Here is a 22617-nt window from a genome sequence, read left to right on the forward strand (position 1 = left end):
AAATAAATCAATAAGTGAGCAAGTGAAAAAAGGATATGGGAGAGATAGCTTAGGCATTTTTTTTAAATCCAAAATCATGAAAGATTATGATGTAAATTTCTTTGTAATAAGCATTGAAATCAATTAAATAATATGATAATCCAAAATCTTTAAAGCCAAAATTATATCCCTCAAATGAAAAAAATTGAAACACAATATATAGACAAAAAAAATTAGCATACAATTCTTTCATAAACAAATAAGAAAGAAAGACAGGTATATAGAATCTTCTTACCCATTTAATTGCTCAAGGACTCTATCATATCAGATGTATCAATCACATAATAAGCAAGTCTTTCAAGAACTTCTTAGTCCTAAATCATTTTAGAAACATAAATGGCTATTTTTTAAAAAAAACTGGATGGACAATGCACAAAGTTGAATAAAGAGGACTAAATCACTAAGGCATCATTTGGTTTCAAAGACACAGACATAGAGACATGGATACACTAGAACATGTCCTGTGTTTGTTTGTTGAGACACAAATCTTTGATGGACACGTTAGTACACAAATATACACAAAATACATGTATTTAGTATACTTCCAAAATATTGAGACACAGAGATACAATCAATTAGACATAATTTTTTACTTTTTTACCCCTTATTAATTTGAAAAATAACATATTTATCCTTAACTCTAATTCATTTTCTCTCCCTCTCCTTTTCTACCCACTGATGATTGACCATTCTCCTTCCTCCCTCCTCCCTCCTTCTGCCGCATCTCGTCGTCCAGATTCGCTGCCAGCTACATCTTCTTGTCCAAATCCGCTGCCGCTGCATTTCCTCCTCGTCCAGATCCGCGCACCGCTGATGTGAGAACTATTGTCGATCTAGAATTTCACAAAATATAGGTTCGTTGCAAGTATAGCCTAGAGCAACAAACAATTCTCAATCAAAGCTTAATTTCAAATTAAAATAACTGAGATCGAGAGTATTTCAACCTCGGGTCGTTCTCCCTAGGATGCAATTGAAGTGTCACACTTTCGGTTGTGGGAAAAAAGGGGTTTTGAAATCAAAGAACGAAAGATTAAAAGAACTTAACAAATGAAAGAACAAAGAAATGATCAAAATTGAGATTAATGCAAGAAAAAAGGGAAACAAGATCAAAACTAGTGAAAATGCTAAGATATGCATAAAAGAGCCTTGACTTGGGAATGAGGATCTAAGGAATCCTATCATCTTTATAACCACAACTATGGCAACTATGATGAGTCAATCTCACTTCGTCAACCCCTAACATCGAGGAGTAAGTCAAGCAAGCATAATTGATCTTAATCCATAAGTCCTAGCTAATTTATCAAACAAGTTGATAAAAAGCTAGCGTTAATGAAAACAAGAGTCAACTAACTACCCAAGAATTACCACTAAATGTCGGACATTATGACTCTAGTATCCTAGGAACTCAAACCCCAAGCCAAGGTGTGAAAAATCTACTCAAAACTCATAATTGGCATTTTCCCAAACACCTTGTGTAAGGTCCCACATTGGTTGGGGAGGAGAACGAAACATGCCTTATAAGGGTGTAGATACCTCTCCCTAGTATGACGCGTTTTGACGAGTGAGTGTGGGGGATTTCGGCTATCATCCCTATCGTCAAAGGCAAAACCGATTGTAAGGTCCCACATCGGTTGGGGAGGGGAACGAAGCATGCCTTATAAGGGTGTGGATACCTCTCCCTAGCTTGACGCATTTTGACAAGTGAGTGTGGGGGGTTTCAGCTATCATCCCTATCGTCAAAGGCAAAACTGTGAGGCCTTGTGTGCCAAAGCGGACAATATCGTACTAGCGGGTGGTCTGGGCTGTTATAAATGGTATCAGAGCTGGAGCCCGGATCGATGTGCTAACGAGGGCGCTGGACTCCCTTAGGGGGGTGGATTGTAAGGTCCCACATCGGTTGGGGAGGGGAACGAAGCATGCCTTATAAGGGTGTGAATACCTCTCCCTTGCATGACGCGTTTTGACGAGTGAGTGTGGGGGCTTCGGCTATCATCCTTATCGTCAAAGGCAAAACCGTGATGCCTTGTATACCAAAGCGGACAATATCGTGCTAGCAGGTGGTCTGAGCTGTTACACCTTATGAGCATAAAAGTAAAACATGAAAAATTGCAAAGACAAATAAAAGCTATAACCAAAATATTCACAAAACCAACTATAAACAAGCAATCAAGCATATATAAAGCATAAAACATGAAATTCATCAATCAAAATTTCAAGAACTCAAAAATGCATATATTAACAAAGTACTTGAACCATAAGAAAATAAAGGCAAAAGTAGTGAAATTAAAGAGGAAATTTAAGAGTACTTACAAATGAGGAGCAAAAATCCAGAATCAAAGCTTGCTATAAAATGCTACAATAAACCCTAATTAAAAACCTAAGAGAGCTCTCCCTAATCTACACTACTCCTACTCCTACTATATGAAAAAATGTAAAAATAAAGTTCTAAGTCCTCATGTCTTCATAAGTGTTGATATCCCCTTCATATAGCACTTCAATTCAGCCTTCAAGCCTTCCGAAATTGGGCCAAAGGCCCCCAAAATCGCGGATCACGTGTTTCATTAATGAAACCATGTGCAGGGTCCTGTGCGTACGCACACTCTGCTGAATTTGGTTCCTGTGCGTAGGCACAGGTAGTTGTGCGCACGCACACGTCAGTGAGTGCTTCTCCTTTGTTTTCTTCAAGTGTTCTCTCTTGTACATGCTTCCTTCCACTTTCCATCAACCCATTCTTGCCTAAAAGACCTGAAATCACTCACAAAACATATCACGGCATCGAATGACATAAAAGTGGAATTAAATCACTAATTTAAGCACAAAATCACATGTTTTCACATTTAAGTCCAAATTAGGGAGAAATCACAAAAGTATGCTATTTTGGTGCTTAAGTGTAGGTTTATGTGATGAAATCCATCCAAATCAAGTCAAAATATCTCAGCAAATATGGACTCATCAATTCCCCCACACTTAAACAATAGCATGTCCTCATGCTAAACTAACAAGGAGAATGATAAAAAGGGGTAATCAACTTATTAAATGCAACTATCTATATGCATGCAAGTATAATATATACTATCTATACTTATCTATACTATAGTTTCCTATGAAATTGGTGAAAACAAACAATTATATTCCCAAGCAAGAGTATAGACCAATAGGGCTAAGCAAAGAAATAATCCAATGCAACCAAAATCTAGAGAATTGATTCAACTCATCAAAATGAAGCAACTTGCAAGAATTCATGACAAAAGAGATGGGAACATAGAGTTGAGTAATTGAACCCTCACTAGGTGTGTATATACTCTAATCACTCGGTGTCTAAGGGTTTAATCACTCAAGTCTCCTCCTAATCATGCTCTTAAGGTTTCGCTCTTCATCTAACAATTAACAAACAAGTAATGCCCGAATGCAATTATCATGAGTTGTAATGAGGTTAGGGCTAAGGTAAGATAGATATGGCTAAGTGGACTAAATTGATTTGAATCCTTGATTAGTTTAAGTATCCAACTCAACCTTTATCAATCCAATAACAAAAATATGCAATCCTAACCTTCCATCATACTTTTCCACAAACACTTATGTATGCTTTTTCATTCACACCACATATGCATTCCTTATTCATTCTCTTTTTTTTTTGGGGCAACTTTTGTCCCCTTTGTTGATGATTTTTTTTTTGAAAGTAAAAGTAAATGCATATGGTTATATAGTTCATACATGAGTGTTCCCATTTTTCAAAATTTTCAAGGAAGCACCCTAATTAAACATTTTCATTCACTACCAATGTTTTCCAAAATTTTTCCACACTTAAATATAACACACTTCTTAACCTAAGCTAATCAAGGATACAAATCAAGGTAAATCATGATTTTCTGCTTAAGGTTGTAATGTGCTAATATCAAGAACAATGGGGTAAATAAAGCTCAAAGGGGTTAACAATGGTAAATGTAAAAGGGTAGGCCATATGGGTAAAGTAAGCTTTTATCAAAGATGGCATCAATCATGCTTAATGCATTTAAAACATCAATTATTGGAAATAAAGAATCAAGCAAAACCAAGATCACAATCATAGAAGAGGTATAACACACAATGAACAAATTTAGTGGTTAAAATGTGTAACCACTCAATATAGCTCAAAGCTCACAAGGTATTTGTTCTTTCCTTTTCTATCTTCCATAAAAAAAATCATTCAAGCAGGTTTAAAAAACAATTTTCCAAATCAATTCAATAGAATGCCCTATAACAAAAGTTCTTGGAAAAATCTTTATTGTTTTTCACCAAAATTATTTCCTATATGTATGCATGTTGTGATGGATGCAAATTTTTTTCAACATTTCCTAGTTCTTCTCCTAATTTTCAACAACAAAAAAATTAACATGAACAATTAGGATCAAAATGAACTAAGCATATGCTATTCACATACATCATCCAATCGCAACCAATATCTATACTATATACCAAACAAAATAGAGTGCAATATCTCTATATATACCAAAATAGAAGTGCAATACTAAAGATAACTAGAAACGACTAATATATATACAAAAAGTACTAAAATGTAGTGCATAAGTCAAAGTACCAGAAATATTCACCAAAAGCATAATAAAATTCAAAATAAACTAAATAACAAGTGTTGAGGAGAGAATATTTACACCCAAAAAATCGTAGATCCTCCCCCACACTTAAATGATGCATGGTCCTCCGTGCCAAAAAATTGGACCGGGGGTGGTTAACTCAGAGAATCTCCACCAGCTGATGGTGGTAGGTGCTGATGACGCTGATAAACAATGATAGCACGGGTCGGCTCTGTGGTGGTCTCAGCTGCCAGCTCCTGAGCGGCATGGTTAGTTGGCTCTGCTGCTACCTCTACTATCGGCTCAACTCCAGCTATCGGCTCCTCAACTCTCTGAATTATTGCCTCCTCAGCCCTATCCTCGGCTCTCTGCTCAGTGGGCTCAACTGCCTGGCCAGCTTCAGCTGCTGGCTCGACTGCCGGCTTCGCAGCTGCAGGCTCAGTCTCAGGCTCGGGCTCTGGTGTATCCGGAGGAGGTAGCCCAGGGTCTCTACCCTCAAACTTTGCCACAATCCACTGAAAGCGGCGAGCGTTGCGGCGCTCGAAGCGGTGGATGGCCTGAAGAATCTCCCGACCCAGCTCATAAGGTGTCTGAAGTAGGGGTGTGGGTTCGGAAGGTGCAGGAGGTGCTGAAGACTCTGCTGATGATGGTGGCTCAGTGGTCTTCCTCTTCTTCTGTGGTGGCGGTCCATCATACTCCCCGTATGGCAGGTATGGCTGGTTGCTCAGGAAGACAGACGTCCGGTCTATCGGGCGTCTCTCCATCCCAGATAAAGTAGCCAATCTGCTGATCATCGAAGGGAAGGGAATGTTATACTTCTGCATCTGGGTCATCTTCCACATCGAATCTCTGATAAGGGGAAGAACAGAAATCCTCTTCCCCTCCAGAATAGCCCAAAGAAGAACGGCCACATGGACGCGAATATGAGTGGCATGCATGCTCGGTAGGATGTAATCGACAATGATCTACTGCCAGATCCTTGCCTCAGGATGTAAGTCAGAGCACGCTATGCTTTGCAGGATTGCGTTCTCTCCTCTGTTGTATTCCCAGCGGGCCTCAGGTAGGCCAATCTTCTTCAGAACCACGTCCAATAAAAGCTTGCCCGATGTCAAGTCCATCACTATTTTAGGGTAAGCATCATTGGCCAAAGAAATATGCAGAATCTGTAAGAGGGCCTCTAAAGCATGATCAGAGGTGTCTAGGGTGACACCTCTCAGAAAAACAGTGGTGGCCTCCCTCTTCAGCAGATTTCCATAGAATTCTTTGACCTGGTGTTCATTAATTTCCACCGGGTCAAATTCTACGAACTTCCACTAGTAGAAATCAAGTCGGTTATGAATGAGTTCCGCATATTTATTCGGTACATTGAGCTTCCTTTCATAGTGGAAGGCTTTCTTTTCTAATTTTCTGTATTGTTCTTGGGCCGTTTCATTGATGAAAGTATCCGGCTGAGTGCTCGGACGTGCAGGGAAAGGAGCCAAGGGGTTGGCTTTCTCCTTACCCTTGCGACGCATCCTGCAAAAGACAAAAACAGAATACAACTTAGGAGAAACATATAAAAATCACAAAACAAAGAGGGTATAATCAAACAATTCAAATTAGAGCCAATAAGATAAGTAGACACTTAATTGAGGAAAACATAATCAGAAATAGTTAAATGCTCAAAAAGAAATGAAGTTTTCCACATCAAGCAACCTAAGTAACATATAAAGGAATAATTGAAAATCAAAGCAAAAACAACTTAGGTATAATCAATGCAAGTGAATTGAATCAAGAGAGATTGATTATTGCCTAATTGTGCATTTACAGTGTAAGATTCAATCAAAATTCAGCACCAAGAGAATAATCAACCTGTCAATGATAAGCTCACTTATTCATGTTAAAAGTGGAAAATAATCAAACACATACAGCACTTGTTCACAAAGCAATAAGTTGAAAAAGTTCAATTTGAATTGCTCAAAAACTCCAAAGGAACAATTGGCTATATATGTGATCATTTATGTTCAAAATCACATGAATAGGATGTTCAGTCAATCCACTAACACAACATGATATGCACTTATAATGCACCAAACAAAATGATCACAGCTGCAATTTCAAGTTCAGTTTGGTGTTCAAGAAAAAATAGCATGAAATGCATAATCAAAATTCATCTTATCCATCATCCAAAATTACCGAAAATTGTACAAGTATGAATTAAAATGCCAAATGTAAACAAAATTCAAAGCCTATGTTGATCAGACAAGGGAATCAAATAAAAAACACTCATTCAGGCAATAAATCATGCAGGTTGTGTGCAGGAATTTCAGGCAGCATTCACAGTTCATTTTCAAGCTTGAAGCAACCCAGAAAAAATTTAAAACAATCAGCCAACAACAATGTTCAATCCAAAACATAGAAATCATCTAACCTAGGGCCTCCTAATCATTAAAACAGAATTTAAAAGCAGTGAAAATAAAGAAAAGAAAGAAGCAGGACATGTAGGGGGGAAGGGAATGGAACCTGCGATGTAGAAGAAGGGAGGAGGAAGGAAGAGGAGCGAGGCGGAGTCGCAGCGACACAGAAATCTGCCGCTGCGGGTGGTTGCTCGCCGGCGCTGAAGAACGCAGATTAGGGCCGGCTGGTGCGGAGACTGGGGTTGCTGTCGCGTACAGAGGGGAAGGAGATGGGAAAATGGAGAAAAAAGAGAAGAAGGGAGATAGAGAGAGGGCGCGACGGTGGTCGCCGGTGGTGGCGTGGCGGTCGGACGCAGGTGGTGGCTGTAGTGGTGGTTTGGGTTGAGTGGTGGTGTTGCTGCAGAGAAGAGGAAGAAGAAAGGGTTTGGAAGAAAGTGAAGCGCGAGAGGGGTCTCTTTTTCGAATTATCATTCAAAAAGTGCCACAAGGCTATGTGCCGACGCACACAAGGGAAAAAGGACGAGGTATGAGCGCGCACAGTCGCGTGCGGGCGCTGCGAACAGAATGAGTAGTAGGACCTGTGCGTGCGCACAGAAAAGTGTGCGTGTGCACAGAAGGGAAAAGAGAGATTGTTCCCACACACAAGTTGTGCGGGCGCCATGAACAGAAGTGTTGCTAAATGAGGTGCGTGCGCACGAGGCTGTACACACGCATAGGGACTTTACTTTTTTTTTTAAAAGAAGAATAGGGTGAAATGTGCGTACGTATGCATGATGTGCGGATGCACAGGGAGAAAAGAGGGTGGTGTACACACGCACAAGCCGTGCGAGTGCTGTGGACATAGTGGATGTTAAGGGGGTGTGCATACGCACAAGGCTCTGCGTACGCATAAGGAACAAAAAATAAGGGGCGTGTGCGCACGCACGATGCTGTGCGTACGCACAGGACTCTGTTCCTGCAACAAAAATTATGCCTCTAAGGCACCAATGATGACATCCAAAACAAGTTTTCAAGTCCCAAAACATTAAAAAACTTCAAAAACATATTATTCCACAAAAATTACCTAACAAACATCAAAATGAAACTAACCAACCAAGCAAAATAACCAATTATTCAATGGATAAAAACTAAAAGAGAGAAAGTTAGAAGGATATTACTGTAAGACCCAAAACTTTTGAAAGATCTTGTTATGAGTCAACTTCAGTTTATTTATTTATTAAAGATTTTAATTTTAGAAATTATTTTATTAAAGCTAACTAAATCAAGTTTTGATAATTAAATTAGAAATTTTATCTAATTTTATAATTATTGGATAATTTCCATATTTAAATTATAAAATTTAGGAATTGTAGAATAATAAGAATTTACATGGTTTGATTTAAATAATTGTGATTTGAAAACTTAATACTTTAATTTTTATGAATAAAGAAAATTAATTATATTATCTCTAATTATCGAATTAGAATATTTATTTGAAAATAATTTGTAAGTTGAAAATTAAATAGTATTTTTTTAATAAATACTAGTGTTGGGTTAAAATAGGTTTTCAATTATTCTATTACTCTTAATTTTATAAAATTGTTATATTACTCATATGAATTTTACCTTAACTCTAAATTTCCAAATAAAACCCTAATTGAAACAATAATCCCTAATTCCTTCTAAGCTAATCCTAGCTGCCCTTGTTTCCCCTTTCTAATAAAACATACGGCAGCAACAATAGAAAGCAAGAAAGAAAAAGAAGAAAGAAAGAAATGGTGAGGCCAGAGAGGAAGAGATCTGGGGGGAGGAGGGACGGGAGACCGGGAAGGAGGGGACTGGGAGCAGTCGTCACTGCCGCGCCGCCGCTCCGTTGCCTTCGCGCCGCACCACCATCGCAGGAGAGAACCGAGGGGAGAGAGAGCGACGCATTTCTAGAGAGGGAGCTACTGCCGTCTGCACCGCCGGACCCTATTCGCGTTGCTGTCGCCGATTGGTGGAAGGGAGGAGCAGAGTGCGCACAGAGGAGGAGAAGTCGTTCACCACTGCCAAACCTCCATCGCAGCAACTCGCTGCCACTAAAGCTCGTCACTGCTGCTGTGCCACCACCGCGGAGAGAGGGAGTGACGCGATTAAAGAGAGGAGGAGGAAGGAGACCCGTGCGCCGTCGGAGCCAGTGTCGCCCAGTCGCCACCGTTCGTGCCTCGCCGTCGCCATTCAAGCCACTGCCGAGTCACCGTCGATGAAGCTTCAGCCGCCGCCATCGATTTTCACTGGGGAACAACCGTCGTGCCTCTGGTTGTCGGAATCACGGACTGGAGAGAAGGGGGCTGCCTCTCCTATTGCTGCTGCTTCGTTCTTTTATCGTAAACGGTCTCTGTTTTCAGTTCTATTGAATTCAATTCTATTTTTGATTTCATTGAGTTTGAATTCTCCATTTTACTGTAACCATGGTCACTGTTGTCGGGATTACTGACGCCGCTCTCGGTACTGATAGGATTAACCACCATAGCTATTCTGAATCACCTTCACTTTCCATCATTTCTGTCAGGTTCCTTCTTGCCGGTAATGGCCGTTGGATTTGCAACAGCTCCAACTTTTGTTTCCCTCTTAATTTGGTGAGTTTTTCTTGTTTCAGAACTCTCGCTGTTAGCGATTTGTTATAATTTATTGAGGATTTTGTGACGTTAATGTTTTAGGGTTGAGTTACTATTGTGTACAGCGCTTCTATGGCTGTCACTGCTACAGAAAATGGTCGGATTCGATGTCGTTGAATTTGGGCCAAGAGAAAAGGATTTTTAGTTGCTTTTGGCTTTGTGGGTTTCGACTAATTGAGGTAGGGTTTTTCTTAAAATCTATTTTATATTACAGAGTTGTTATAAATAGATATTGATGCAAAAAGATATAGTTCTGTGATTATATTTGTCTTATGAATGTGATGGTTTGTTAGACTGAATTATTGGTTGCTTGATTGCGTGAGTGGTGTATGGTTGTTGATAAGAAATCGGTTTGAAATGTTATTTACTTGATTATTATGAAAAGTGAATTTTCTTGGTTTTGGAGTTTATTTGGTAATATAAATGAATCGATTTTGAAAATAATTTGAGATATGAAAATAAATTGATTCTGGAAGCGGTTCGATTTTGAGTTAGTCTGATTTTACAAATGATTTAGTATTTGAGCTGGTTTAATTTTAAAAAGTGTTTAATTATTGGAATTGGTTCGATTTGAAAATAATTTGATATTGGAACTAGTTGAAATTTGGAAATGATTGAGACTTGGAAATGGTTGAGAAGGGTTTGAGAAATGTTTGGATGGGACTCGAAAAGGATGGTAGAGTTCGAGTTTTAGAGGAAATGCTGCCGAAATTTTATAAAAATAGAAGTTTCATTTGAAGTAATTATTTAAAAATATTTGTTTTTAAACATTATATGTTTTAAGATTGATTTATAATGAACGGAATGGAAAGAAGGATAATGAGGTTTTTCTTTGAAATATGGTTTTTGAATGAATTTGGAAATGAGATATGGACTGATGAATAATGATGATGTTGAGAATGTTGAGAATATTGAGATATGGATTGAGAATGTTGAGATATGATCTTTGAATTATCCATGTGGCTTATGAATTTGATTTATCTGAGACACGATTTTCCCGGGGTAGATGCAGTGGCTTGCCACCACTTTCTCCAGGTTGAGATTCGATACTCTGTTGACCCTACGTCGTAAGGGTGACAGGGCATGTATAAATTCCTGGGAATGGTACCCCCATTGAGCAATTGATATTTGAATATGAGGAAAAGCTATGCATAGAATCTTGGCGATGCGCGACGGGGACAGTCTAAGCTTTTCGGACTTGCGGGTTGGCTGGATAACCGACAGATGAGCTCATTAGCCATAGGACAGGCATGCATCATATACATTTGTATGCTTTGCTTGGGTTTGAATTCTGTTTTGGTTTGCCTAATTGTTAAACTATTCTTAACTGCTACCTAAACTATTTGCTGTAACTGCTACCTAAACTTGTGCTTTTCTTGTCTGTCTTGCCTGTGTTTGTTCTGTGTGCTACATTTGAGAATGAACTTTGGTGCTGAATTGATGACTGTGTTAGTTGATCGCGTGGTTGGTTTCTGATTGTGATTTTCTTATAAGAAAAGAAAGGTTTTGGATTTCTGAAAGGTTAAACATTGTTTCATTGAAAATGTTTTGAACGATTAGTTATTAGTTTTTAAAGGGATTCATAAGCCAATGATAATCACTGAGCTTGAAAATAGTTTTCTTATTAAGTATCTTCTTATGAAAATTTTGAATCTCCGTGGTGAGACCGTGTGGTTAGGTTCTCACCCCCTACAGCTTTAGCTTTTCAGGAACTGGATGAAGAAGTATTATGAAGAGTTATATTGCGTTTTGGTTTATATGATATTGTATTAATAAGATAATTTTTCTTCCCTCGTCTTTGTTATTACAATTTTATAAGAGGGATATGAGTTGTATGTTTTATATGTAAATTACATTATAAGCTAATATGTAAGAAGTCTTGTATATAAATCTATGCATGTTTGTTTTTTTTTAAGGTAAAATATTTATTTCTGGTTTTCAAAAAATCAGCGATACGGTGCGGGTCATTGGCTCCTATCTTAATATTAAGTGTGTCGTAATACTTCTTGCTATCAGAGTGGCGCAGCTGGAAGCGTGACATTCTGGTAGTGAGGGTGTTACATTATGGTATCAGAGCAGTTCATCCTGATTAGAGCCTTGGGAATGGACTGATTATGCTTCACTGCATTCTCTGAGTATCTGTCATGTTGTAGGTCTTATCCAAGTAACAAGAGTTAGAGCTCTATGCACATAATTGCCTATCAATTAACACTGTTAGCTTACCGTTGCATATCTGTTGATGTTAAGTCTGGCCAACTTAATGTTAATAATTTATGTGAACGGGAAAGTTAATAGGTAATTATAGGCGAATTGGAATTGATAAGTAATAGGTAATACGAGTCACGTGGTTCGGGGTTACTAGAATTCACTTTTCGTGCTTGGTTTCAACTTATGATTCTTGTTCATGTTGCTTAGGTTGGCATATTGTTTCTTCTTTACTATTCTCATGGAAGTTCCTTGACTCGGGTTTCTTCTTTGAACCATGATTTGACCATTCTCTAACCATATTTTATTATTCGTCCATAACCTTGTTTAGTTGTATTCTTGAGGATCTACCTGAGACTTTTAAAACATATCTATCTTTATTATTGACTATGTTCTTCTTCATGAAATCTTGTTCTCATTAATTTGATCTTAAACCTGTTTTGGTGTGATGTATGATTCTTAAGTCTTGAGCGATTTGAACCTTGAAAGTTATGGTTCGAACTAAGCTAATTATGTAACTTGATTCTTTTGCATTATACTTATTAATGTATACTTTGATTTGATCATATTCTTGATTATCTCTTAAATTTTCAACATCATAGTTTCTAACCTTGACTTCTTTGTGATCTGTGTATCTCCTTGACGTAAACTGAGCTTTTGTTGGTGAGATGCATCATCTCTTACAGACTATTTCTAGGGTTTTTATTTTAAATTGAAAAAGTTTTGAATTGACTCTTTCCCTACCAAATTTTGTTTCACAACCACCCTTCGAATTTTTGATAAGATCATTTTTAATTTAGCATATACTTTCTTATATGGATTAAAGAATTTCTTTATATGGTTTAAATCTATTTATCTGCAATACTTCACCTATTTTTCTATAGACATGTGAAAATAATTTCTACTTTGGATTTCTTTCATTGACTACAACTTGATTTACTTTCAACCTTATCACAATTTTTAAACGTATTCTTATGTGATTTTGCATCTAAGTATTTTTCAAGACTCTTGAGAGAATATTTTTATTCATAGCCCAATTAAATTTCATTTTACAACTCAGGTCAAATCCGGTTTAAATGAATGCACCGTTCTTCCTCTTGATTGTTCCTTTCGAAGTTTTTAGATTCAAATTTCGTCTTAGGATTACAACTTGATTTCCTACCAACCTCGCATTTATTTTTATGCAAATTCTTATTTGATTATGTAAAGTGTCTTTCAAGGTTTTCGAGGAAATATTTTATCCTTAGCCTAGCTAATTTCTATTTCACAAATCTTGCATAATCTAGTTCGGTTTGAAATTGTTTTAATATGACGCAATATTTATGTTTTTACTAATTCTCTTGAATTTTATAAATAATCGCCATGTTCTCTTTTAGGATTTCTATTGAAGTTCTTTGAAGTCAAAATTCTTTTCTATGTGCATTTCGATTCTTTCTTCTGACATACTTCACGACTTTTGACCATTCTAGTTTGTTGGTGACTAGAACCATTCCTTCATATTTATGTGAACTTTGTGCTTCCCTAATTTGGTTTCAGTTTGTTTTGATCTAATTTACCACTACCCTTCTCTTGTTTTCTTTGGAGTTCCTAGATTCAATATTTCCTGTTAAGATGCGAAATAACTCTTTCTGGAACGTTTTCTTATGTCTATACATTGTTGGTTAGTTGTAATCCTACACCTCCTTCCGAATTCATATGAATCTTATCCTTGTCGCTTATTCTTCTCTTCTTGCGATTTATATCTCTTTGAACATACTTAATGCATCTTAATATTATTGAATATCCTTATAAGGTGTGATTTCTAGTATATTCTTGGATTGTTTTAAACTTTTTTTAAACCTTTTTAAACAAGGTTTGATTTATTTTTATGCAAGGTTGTTCTTGACTTTGCATTCCTTTACTTGGGCAGTGCCTCTCTTTGCTGTAATTTGAATTTGTTTTGGAGTGACACAACCATCTCTTGAAGTTTTAATAAAATTGCTTTTAACTTAGTTTACACTCCCTTACTTTGAAAATTTTTGTATGTGATTTAAATCTGTTTCATTGTAATGCATCTTCTTTTCCTCTTATAAGCAAAACTTTATCTCAGGTTTCCTTCCAACAAGATCATAGTTCTCATGCATGCTTGAAAAAGAAGAGAAAATACAATTTTGCTTTTAGCCAAATTAATCCTTCCATTTACAAACTTTGTGTAATCTATTTTCACTTGAATTTATATTGAAATAATGCCATATTTACGTTTTTATTAATCTTTTGAAGGATATTTATTACTCATTTTCTCTTTCAGAACATGAAATGATTTTTCCTTAAGTTTTTCATTCTTTATGAACAATGTATTCGAAGACGTTTCTAATCATACTTTTAAAATTTTGTGAGCATTATCATTGGATTTAGTTATTTTTCTCCTACGATCTCATACTTCTTTGACTCGGTTTAATTTTGTTTCAAACTGCTGCACTATTTTCTTCTTAATGTGTCTATTGAGTTTCTTTGATTTGAGATCCTTTCTTAAACTTGTGATTTGATTTTCGTTCCAACATTCTTTATTGCTTGTATATCCTTGTGTACTTGTGATCTCAGCAGTTTTTCAAATCCTTGTGAATGCTGTCATTGTCATTTATCCTTCTTTTCTGAGGTCTTGTATCCTTATGAGTAAACTCGAAATTTGTCTCAATGTCATGTGCGATCTTAGATACGGCAAGTAATACGTTAATTCTTAGGACACGGTTAGTGAATGCGAACGGTGAAACTTGTAAATGTGAGATGCCACAAAATGTTATGGAACTATGTTCTACGCGAAAGAGTTTTTTCGATGTTATGCTTGTGACCGAGTGTGGGTTTGAGAAATAATTGAAGTTGAGAACTCTCAGATGAATTGTGTGATAAAGTACAGTTGGGAGTCGCGATGGTGACCTATGTTAAGCCCTTAATGTTGTTACCATGTAACCTCCTTGTTTTGAGCCTATCTTGTAATTTTTGCTTTACACCACACTCTTTTCTTATATATAAGTCTTATGGCTTAACCGGTATTTGAAAATTTATATATATATCAAGACTTTTTGCTTTTCTAAAATATTCAAAAGCAAACCATTAAAAATATGTAGTATCTTGTATATTACTTTAATTTTTGAGGACGAAAATTTTTATAAGGTGGGTCGTAGGATGTAAGCCCAAAATTTTTGAAAGATCTTGTTATGAGTCAATTTCAGTTTATTTATTTATTAAAGATTTTAATTTTAGAAATTATTTTATTAAAGCTAACTAAATCAAGTTTTGATAATTAAATTAGAAAATTTATCTAATTTTATAATTATTGGATAATTTCCATATTTAAATTATAAAATTTAGGAATTGTAGAATAATAAGAATTTACATGGTTTGATTTAAATAATTGTGATTTGAAACCTTAATACTTTAATTTTAATGAATAAAGGAAATTAATTATATTATCTCTAATTATCAAATTAGAATATTTATTTGAAAATAATTTGTGAGTTGAAAATTAAATAGTATTTTTTTAATAAATACTAGTGTTAGGATAAAACAGGTTTTCAATTATCCTATTACTCTTAATTTTATAAAATTGTTATATTACTCATATGAATTTTATCCTAACTCTAAATTTCCAAATAAAACACTAATTGAAATAATAATCCCTAATTCCTTCTAAGCTAATCCTAGCCACCCTTGTTTCCCCTTTCTAATAAAACACACGGCAGCAACAGTAGAAAGCAAGAAAAAAAAGAAGAAAGAAAGAAATGGTGAGGGCAGAGAGAAAGAGATCTGGGAGTAAAAGGGAGACCGAGAAGGAGGGGACCGCGTGCAGTCATCACTGCTGCACCGCCGCTCTGTTGCCATCGCGCCGCACCACCATCGCAGGAGAGAACCAAGGGGAGAGAGAGCGACGCATTTGAGAGAGAGAGAGAGAGAGAGAGAGAGAGAGAGAGAGAGGGAGGGAGGGAGGGAGCTGCTGCCATCTGCATCGCCGCACCCTATCCGCGTTGCCGTCGCTGATTGGTGGAAGGGAGGAGCAGAGCACGCACAGAGGAGGAGAAGTCGTTCACCATTGCCAAACCTCCGTCGCCAGTGATTCGCCGCCGCTGAAGCTCGTCACTACTGCTGTGCCACTGCCGTGGAAAGAGGGAGTGACGCGATTAAAGAGAGGAGTAGGAAGGAGACCCGTGCGCCGTCAGAGCCAGTGTTGCCCAGTCGCTGCCATTCGTGCCTCGCCGTCGCCGTTCAAGCCACTGCCAAGTCACCGTCGATGAAGCTTCAGCCGCCGCCATCGATTGTCACTGGGGAACAACCGTCGTGCCTCTGGTCGCTGGAATCACGGACTGGAGAGAAGGGGGCAGCCTCTCCTATTGCTGTTGCTTCGTTCTTTTATCGTAAGCGGTCTCTGTTTTTAGTTCCATTGAATTCAATTATGTTTTCAATTCCATTGGGTTTGAATTCTCCATTTTACTGTAACCATGGTCAGTGTTGTCGGGATTACTGACGCCGCTCTCGGTGCTAATCGGATCAACCATCATAGCTATTCTGCATCACCTTCACTTTCCATTATTTTTGTCAGGTTCCTTCTTGCCGGTAATGGCCGTTGGATTTGCAACAGCTCCAACCTTTGTTTCCTTCTTAATTCGGTGAGTTTTTCTTGTTTCAGAACTCTCGCTGTTAGTGATTTGTTATAATTTATTGAGGATTTTGCGACGTTAATGTTTTAGGGTTGACTATTGTGTACGGTGCTTCTATGGCTGTCACTGCTACGGAAAATGGTTGGATTCGATGTCATTGAATTTGGGCCAAGAGAAAAGGATTTTTAGTCGCTTTTGGCTTTGTGGGTTTCGACTAATTGAGGTAGGGTTTTTCTTAAAATCTATTTTATATTACAGAGTTGTTATAAATAGATATTAATGCAAAAAGATATACTTCTGTGATTATATTTGTCTTGTGGATGTGATTGTTTGTTAGACTGAATTATTGGTTGCTTGATTGCGTGAGTGGTGTATGGTTGTTGATAAGAAATCGGTTTGAAATATTATTTACTTGATTATTATGAAAAGTGAATTTTCTTGGTTTTGGAGTTTATTTGGTAATGTAAATGAATCGATTTTGAAAATAATTTGAGATATGAAAATAAATTAATTCTGGAAGCGGTTTGATTTTGAGTTAGTATGATTTTACAAATGATTTAGTATTTGAGCTGGTTTAATTTTAAAAAGAGTTTTATTATTGGAATTGGTTCAATTTGAAAATAATTTGATATTGGAACTAATTGAAATTTAGAAAATGATTGAGACTTGAAAATGGTTGAGAAGGGTTTGAGAAATGTTTGGAAGGGACCCGAAAAGGGTGGCAGAGTTCGAGTTTTAGAGGAAATACTGCTGAAATTTTATAAAAATAGAAGTTTCATTCGAAGTAATTATTTAAAAAGATTTGTTTTTAAACATTATATGTTTTGAGATTGATTTATAATGAACGGAATGGAAAGAAAGATAATGAGGTTTTCTTTGAAGTATGGTTTTTGAATGAATTTGGAAACGAGATATGGATTGATGAATGATGATGATGTTGAGAATATTGAGATATAGATTGAGAATGTTGAGATATGATCTTTGAATTATTCATGTGGCTTATGAATTTGATTTATCTGAGACACGAGTTTCCCTGGGTAGATGCAGTGGCTTGCCACCACTTGCTCCAGGTTGAGATTCGATACTTTGTTGACCCTATGCCGTGAGGATGACCGGGCACGTATAAATTCCCAGGAATGGTACCCCCATTGAGCAATTGATATTTGAATATGAGAAAAAGCTATGCATAGACTCATGGGGATGCGCGATGGGGGACAGTCTAAGGTTTTCGGACTTGTCGGGTTGGCTGGGTAACCGATAGATGAGCTCATTAGCCATAGGACAGGCATGCATCATATACATTTGTATGCTTTGCTTGGGTTTGAATTCTGTTTTGGTTTGACTAATTGTTAAACTTTTCTTAACTGCTACCGGAACTATTTGCTGTAACTGCTACCTAAACTTGTGCTTTCCTTATCTGTCTTGCCTGTGTTTGTCCTGGTGTGCTACATTTGATAATGAACTTTGGTGCTGAATTGATGATTGTGTTGATTGATCGCGTGGTTGGTTTCTGATTGAGATTTTCTTATAAGAAAAGAAAGGTTTTGGATTTCTGAAAGGTTAAACATTGTTTCATTGAAAAGGTTTTGAACGATTAGTTATTGGTTTTTTAAGGGATTCATAAGGCAATGATAATCACTGAGCTTGAAAATAGTTTTCTTATTAAGTATCTTCTTATGACAATTCTGAAACTCCGTGGTGAGACCGTGTGGTTAGGTTCTCACCCCCCTACAGCTTTACCTTTTCAGGAACCGGATGAAGAAGTATTATGAAGAGTTATATTGCGTTTTGGTTTATATGATATTGTATTAATTAGATAATTTTTCTTCCCTCGTCTTTGTTATTACAATTTTATAAGAGGGATAGGAGTTGTATGTTTTATATGTAAATTACATTATAAGCTAATATGTAAGAAGTATTGTATATGAATCTATGCCTGTTTATTTTTTTAAGGTAAAATATTTATTTCCGGTTTTCAAAAAATCAGCGATACGGTGTCGGGTCATAGGCTCCTATTTTAATATTAAGTATATAAAGTAGTCGTAATACTTCTTGCTATCAGAGTGGCGCAGCCGGAAGCGTGACATTCTGGTAGTGAGGGTGTTACAATTACCATGGTGGGGTGTCTCCCACCTAGCACTTTGGTTTAAAATCCTCAAGTTGGACATTTAGTTGGAGCTCACATCAAGGAGCCTTGTGCTTCCATCCATCCTTGAGTTGCTAACCATGCTTGCTCTCCCAAAATCCTCCGGGATCCTAAACGAAGTACATTAAGCTCTCAAACATCCTTAAGCAAGCAATTGGGAGCCAAAATTGTTGGTTGTAGACATGTATGCCCGGATCCCACACTTTGGTTTCCTTATCATCCTCTTGTTGATTTTCACTTGTGTCCTTGGCTAAACAACCTCTTGAATCACCTTTGAAGTACCCAAATAAACCTTGGAATCCTCCTACTTGAGCCTTGCACGATTTATACCTTGAATCTATTTGGCAACCAACATCCAGTCCTTGGCCATCCCACACTTCAAGAAGCACCCTAAGTTGATAATCCGTTTCCAAGAGATCAAATTGGTATGGGCCTATGAAGCTCATTGAAGATATTGCTACCTACTCAATTTGTCCTTGGGGTGGAGTTATCCTATTAAGCTCTTGCACAATTGCTTTCTCTTCTTGGGGGTCTACCTCTTCCTCACCACTCTTTTCTAGCTCTTTCCCATCTTTCTCAAACTCAAAGGGGGAAAGCTTCATCAAGATTATTGAGGGGGTTGACCAAGGTGGACAAAAAATCATTGATGATGGAATCCACTTCTTGATCAAACTCCCTCAATTCTCCATTCACCTCTTGAGGTTCACTAACTTTACCTTCCTCATCTTTTTGCAATTCTTGTCCTAGTTCTTCTTCTTTCCTTTGAGGCTCCATGTTCTCCTCCTTACTACACTCCTTCGTTGCTCCTCCACGTTCCTCAAAGAGAATGTCTTGATTGCTTGAGCGTAGTGAGGCTAAGCGGTTCACCGCTTCGGCTATGGTAGCCATGAACTCCCCTTGATTCCTTCGGAATCCTTCTTGCTCTTGGAAGAATACTTGAAGGTCTTATTGTTCTTGGGGCAAGGGTTGGAAAAGTTCACATTTAGGTGAAAGAGAAGGTTCAAAGGTTGGGAGAAAGGTTGTGTAGTTAGAAGGTGTGTCATGTGGGCGGGGATATTAAGGTGGTGTATAAAGGGGTGATGGTTCATATGGTTGGTAACAAGGTGTATAGACATTTTGATTCCATGGAGGTGTATGGTGTGGTGCTTGAAGGTTTGGTGGTTGAGGGTTGTGTATGAGGTATCTTTCATATCCTTGGGGTTGATATTCACATAGGGGAGAGTTTGGGGGAGGGTTTGGCTCGTTGTAGTATGGGGAAGATTGCTCCTCCCTCCATCGATTCTCCTGCTCCTTGATACAATCCCAACTTGAATTCATCATACCCTACAAAATACTCACAACGAAGCTCCAAGCAACAAGGGTGATATCTCACAGAGAAAAGCAGAAGACATAAATAAACAAGAAAAGCAAACACCTAAATATTAACAAAATCAACCAAATAACCAAAAAGTAAGCTATTTACACTATCAACATATTTACAACAACCTAAGATATAACACCAATTGCGTCCCCGGCAACGGCGCCATAAACTTGATGTGAGAACTATTGTCGATCTAGAATTTCACAAAATATAGGTTCGTTGCAAGTATAGCCTAGACCAACAAATAATTCTGAATCAAAGCTTAATTTCAAATTAAAATAACCGAGATCGAGAGTAGTTCAACCTCACGTCGTTCTCCCTAGGATGCAATTGAAGTGTCACACTTTCGGTTGTGGGGAGAAAAAGGTTTTGAAATCAAAGAACGAAAGATTAAAAGAACTTAACAAATGAAAGAACAAAGAAATGATCAAAATTGAGATTAATGCAAAAAAAGGAAAACAAGATCAAAACTAGTGAAAATGCTAAGATATGCATAAAAGAGCCTTGACTTGGGAATGAGGATCCAAGGAATCCTATCATCGTCATAACCACAACTATGGCAACTATGATGAGTCAATCTCTCTTCGTCAACCCTTAACATCGAGGAGTAAGTCAAGCAAGCATAATTGACCTTAATCCATAAGTCCTAGCTAACTTATCAAACAAGTTGATAAAAAGCTAGCGTCAATGGAAACAAGAGTCAACTAACTACCCAAAAATTACCACTAAATATCGGACATTATGACTTTAGTATCCTAGGAACTCAAACCCCAAGTCAAGGTGTGAAAATCTACTCAAAGCTCATAATTGGCATTTTTCCAAATACCTTGTGGGCATAAAAGTAAAACATGGAAAACTGCAAAGACAAATAAAAGCTATAACCAAAATATTCACAAAACCAACTATAAATAAGCAATCAAGCATATATAAAGCATAAAACATAAAATTCATCAATCAAAACTTCAAGAACTCAAAATTGCATATATTAACAAAGTACTTGAACCATAAGAAAATAAAGGCAAAAGTAGTGAAATTAAAGAGGAAATTTAAGAGTACTTACAAATGAGGAGCGAAAATCCAAAATCAAAGCTTGCTATAAAATGCTACAATGAACCCTAATTAAAACCCTAAGAGATCTCTCCCTAATCTACACTACTCCTACTCCTACTATATGAAAAAATGTAAAAATAAAGTTCTAAGTCATCATGCCTTCATAAGTGTTGATATCCCCTTCATATAGCACTTCAATTCAGCCTTCAAGCCTTCCGAAATTGGGCCAAAGACCCCCAAAATCACGGATCACGTGTTTCTTTAATGAAACCATGTGCAGGGTCCTGTGTGTACACACAGATGTGTGCGTACGCACACTTTGCTGAACTTGGTTCCTGTGCATAGGCACAGGTAGTTGTGCGCACGCACACGTCAGTGAGTGCTTCTCCTTTGTTTTCTTCAAGTGTTCTCCCTTGTACATGCTTCCTTCCAATTTCCGTCAACCCATTCTTGCCTAAAAGACCTGAAATCACTCACAAAACATATCACAGCATCGAATGGCATAAAAGTGGAATTAAATCACTAAATTAAGCACAAAATCACATGTTTTCACATTTAAGTCCAAATTAGGGAGAAATCACAAAAGTATGCTATTTTGGTGCTTAAGTAGGTTTATGTGATGAAATCCATCCAAATCAAGTCAAAATATCTTAGCAAATATGGACTCATCAGCCGCCACCGTTGCATTTCCCCTTTTGTCCAGATTCGAGCGCCGTCGCTGCGTCTCCTCCTTTGTATAGATCCACCGCCACCGCTACGTGATACACTACTATTTTATGATATATTTTGGACTGAATTGAGTGAGTTTTGTCAAATATTCTCACACGTATTCATGTAAATTGCATGTTTTTAAGTTTCCTTCCTAATTTTGTACTATAATTGAAAACATGCTTCCTTGGCCTTAAAATTGCAAAGTGTAATCCTCTCTTATTACCATTCGATGCCGTGATATGTGTGTTAAGTGTTTTCAGGTTTTATAGGGCAGGAATGGCTTAGAGGATGGAAAAGAAGCATGAAAAAGTGGAAGGAACACAAGGAATTAAGGATTTCAGAATCTAGTAGGGACGCACACGCATGAATGACGCGTACGCGTGGCCAGGTGCAAGGTTTAGCGACGCGTACGCGTGGCTGACGCGTACGCGTGACGAGCGTCACGTTATTCACTTAACAGAACTCGCTGGGGGTAATTTTTGGGCTGATTTGGACCCAGTTTCTAGCCCGAAAATGCAGACTAGAGGCTGGGATGGAGCTAAAACTGAAGACACTCCACTTTTCACTTTAGTTTGTGATTAGTTTTAAATTCTAGTGAGAGAAACTACTACTTCTCTCTAGGATTTTGGCATTCTTATTTTGATTTTCAAATTGGATCTTGATAGAGCTGCTACTACCTTCATTCCTCATCATTTTATTTTTAGTTTCTTCTTTAATTCCCTTAATACTCTTTTCCATTTGGTTATTGAATTCATGTCTGGATCTTGTTACTCTTGAATTTTATTAATGCATTAAATTATTTTTATGTTTATTTTATTGCTTGTTTGATCATTGTTAATTATTGTTAGTGCTAATTTTGATTTAATTAATTT

General features: G+C 37.3%; 1 protein-coding gene and 1 long non-coding RNA gene across 3 annotated transcripts; one reads left to right on the plus strand and one right to left on the minus strand.

Annotated features, from left to right (window-relative positions):
• Nucleotides 1-2302: 2302 nt before the first annotated feature.
• LOC112743752 (uncharacterized) lies at nt 2303-7637 on the minus strand. The gene is made up of 2 exons (XM_025793087.3): nt 7113-7637; nt 2303-6125 (listed from the first exon to the last, which is right to left on the minus strand). The coding sequence occupies exon 2, from the start codon at nt 5546-5548 to the stop codon at nt 4766-4768; it is 783 nt and encodes a 260-aa protein (XP_025648872.1). The 5' UTR covers nt 5549-6125; nt 7113-7637; the 3' UTR covers nt 2303-4765.
• A 1058-nt stretch (nt 7638-8695) lies between these two features.
• LOC112742959 (uncharacterized) lies at nt 8696-22554 on the plus strand. Of its 2 annotated transcripts, none has more exons than XR_011871099.1 (5): nt 8696-9603; nt 9685-9821; nt 16421-16487; nt 16569-16701; nt 22006-22554. It is a non-coding gene; the product is annotated as an uncharacterized lncRNA (long non-coding RNA). The 2 variants fall into 2 exon arrangements; XR_011871098.1 differs by lacking the exon at nt 22006-22554 and adding an exon at nt 18213-21999 and having other exon boundaries at nt 8697-9603.
• The last annotated feature ends 63 nt before the right edge of the window (nt 22555-22617 follow it).

Source organism: Arachis hypogaea, chromosome 14 (assembly GCF_003086295.3).
Source record: "Arachis hypogaea cultivar Tifrunner chromosome 14, arahy.Tifrunner.gnm2.J5K5, whole genome shotgun sequence".
Lineage (NCBI taxonomy): Eukaryota > Viridiplantae > Streptophyta > Magnoliopsida > Fabales > Fabaceae > Arachis > Arachis hypogaea.

Bases quoted from the DNA above. Each gene is read 5' to 3' on its own strand.
- LOC112743752 (XM_025793087.3), bottom strand. From the start codon at position 5,548: ATGCATGCCACTCATATTCGCGTCCATGTGGCCGTTCTTCTTTGGGCT.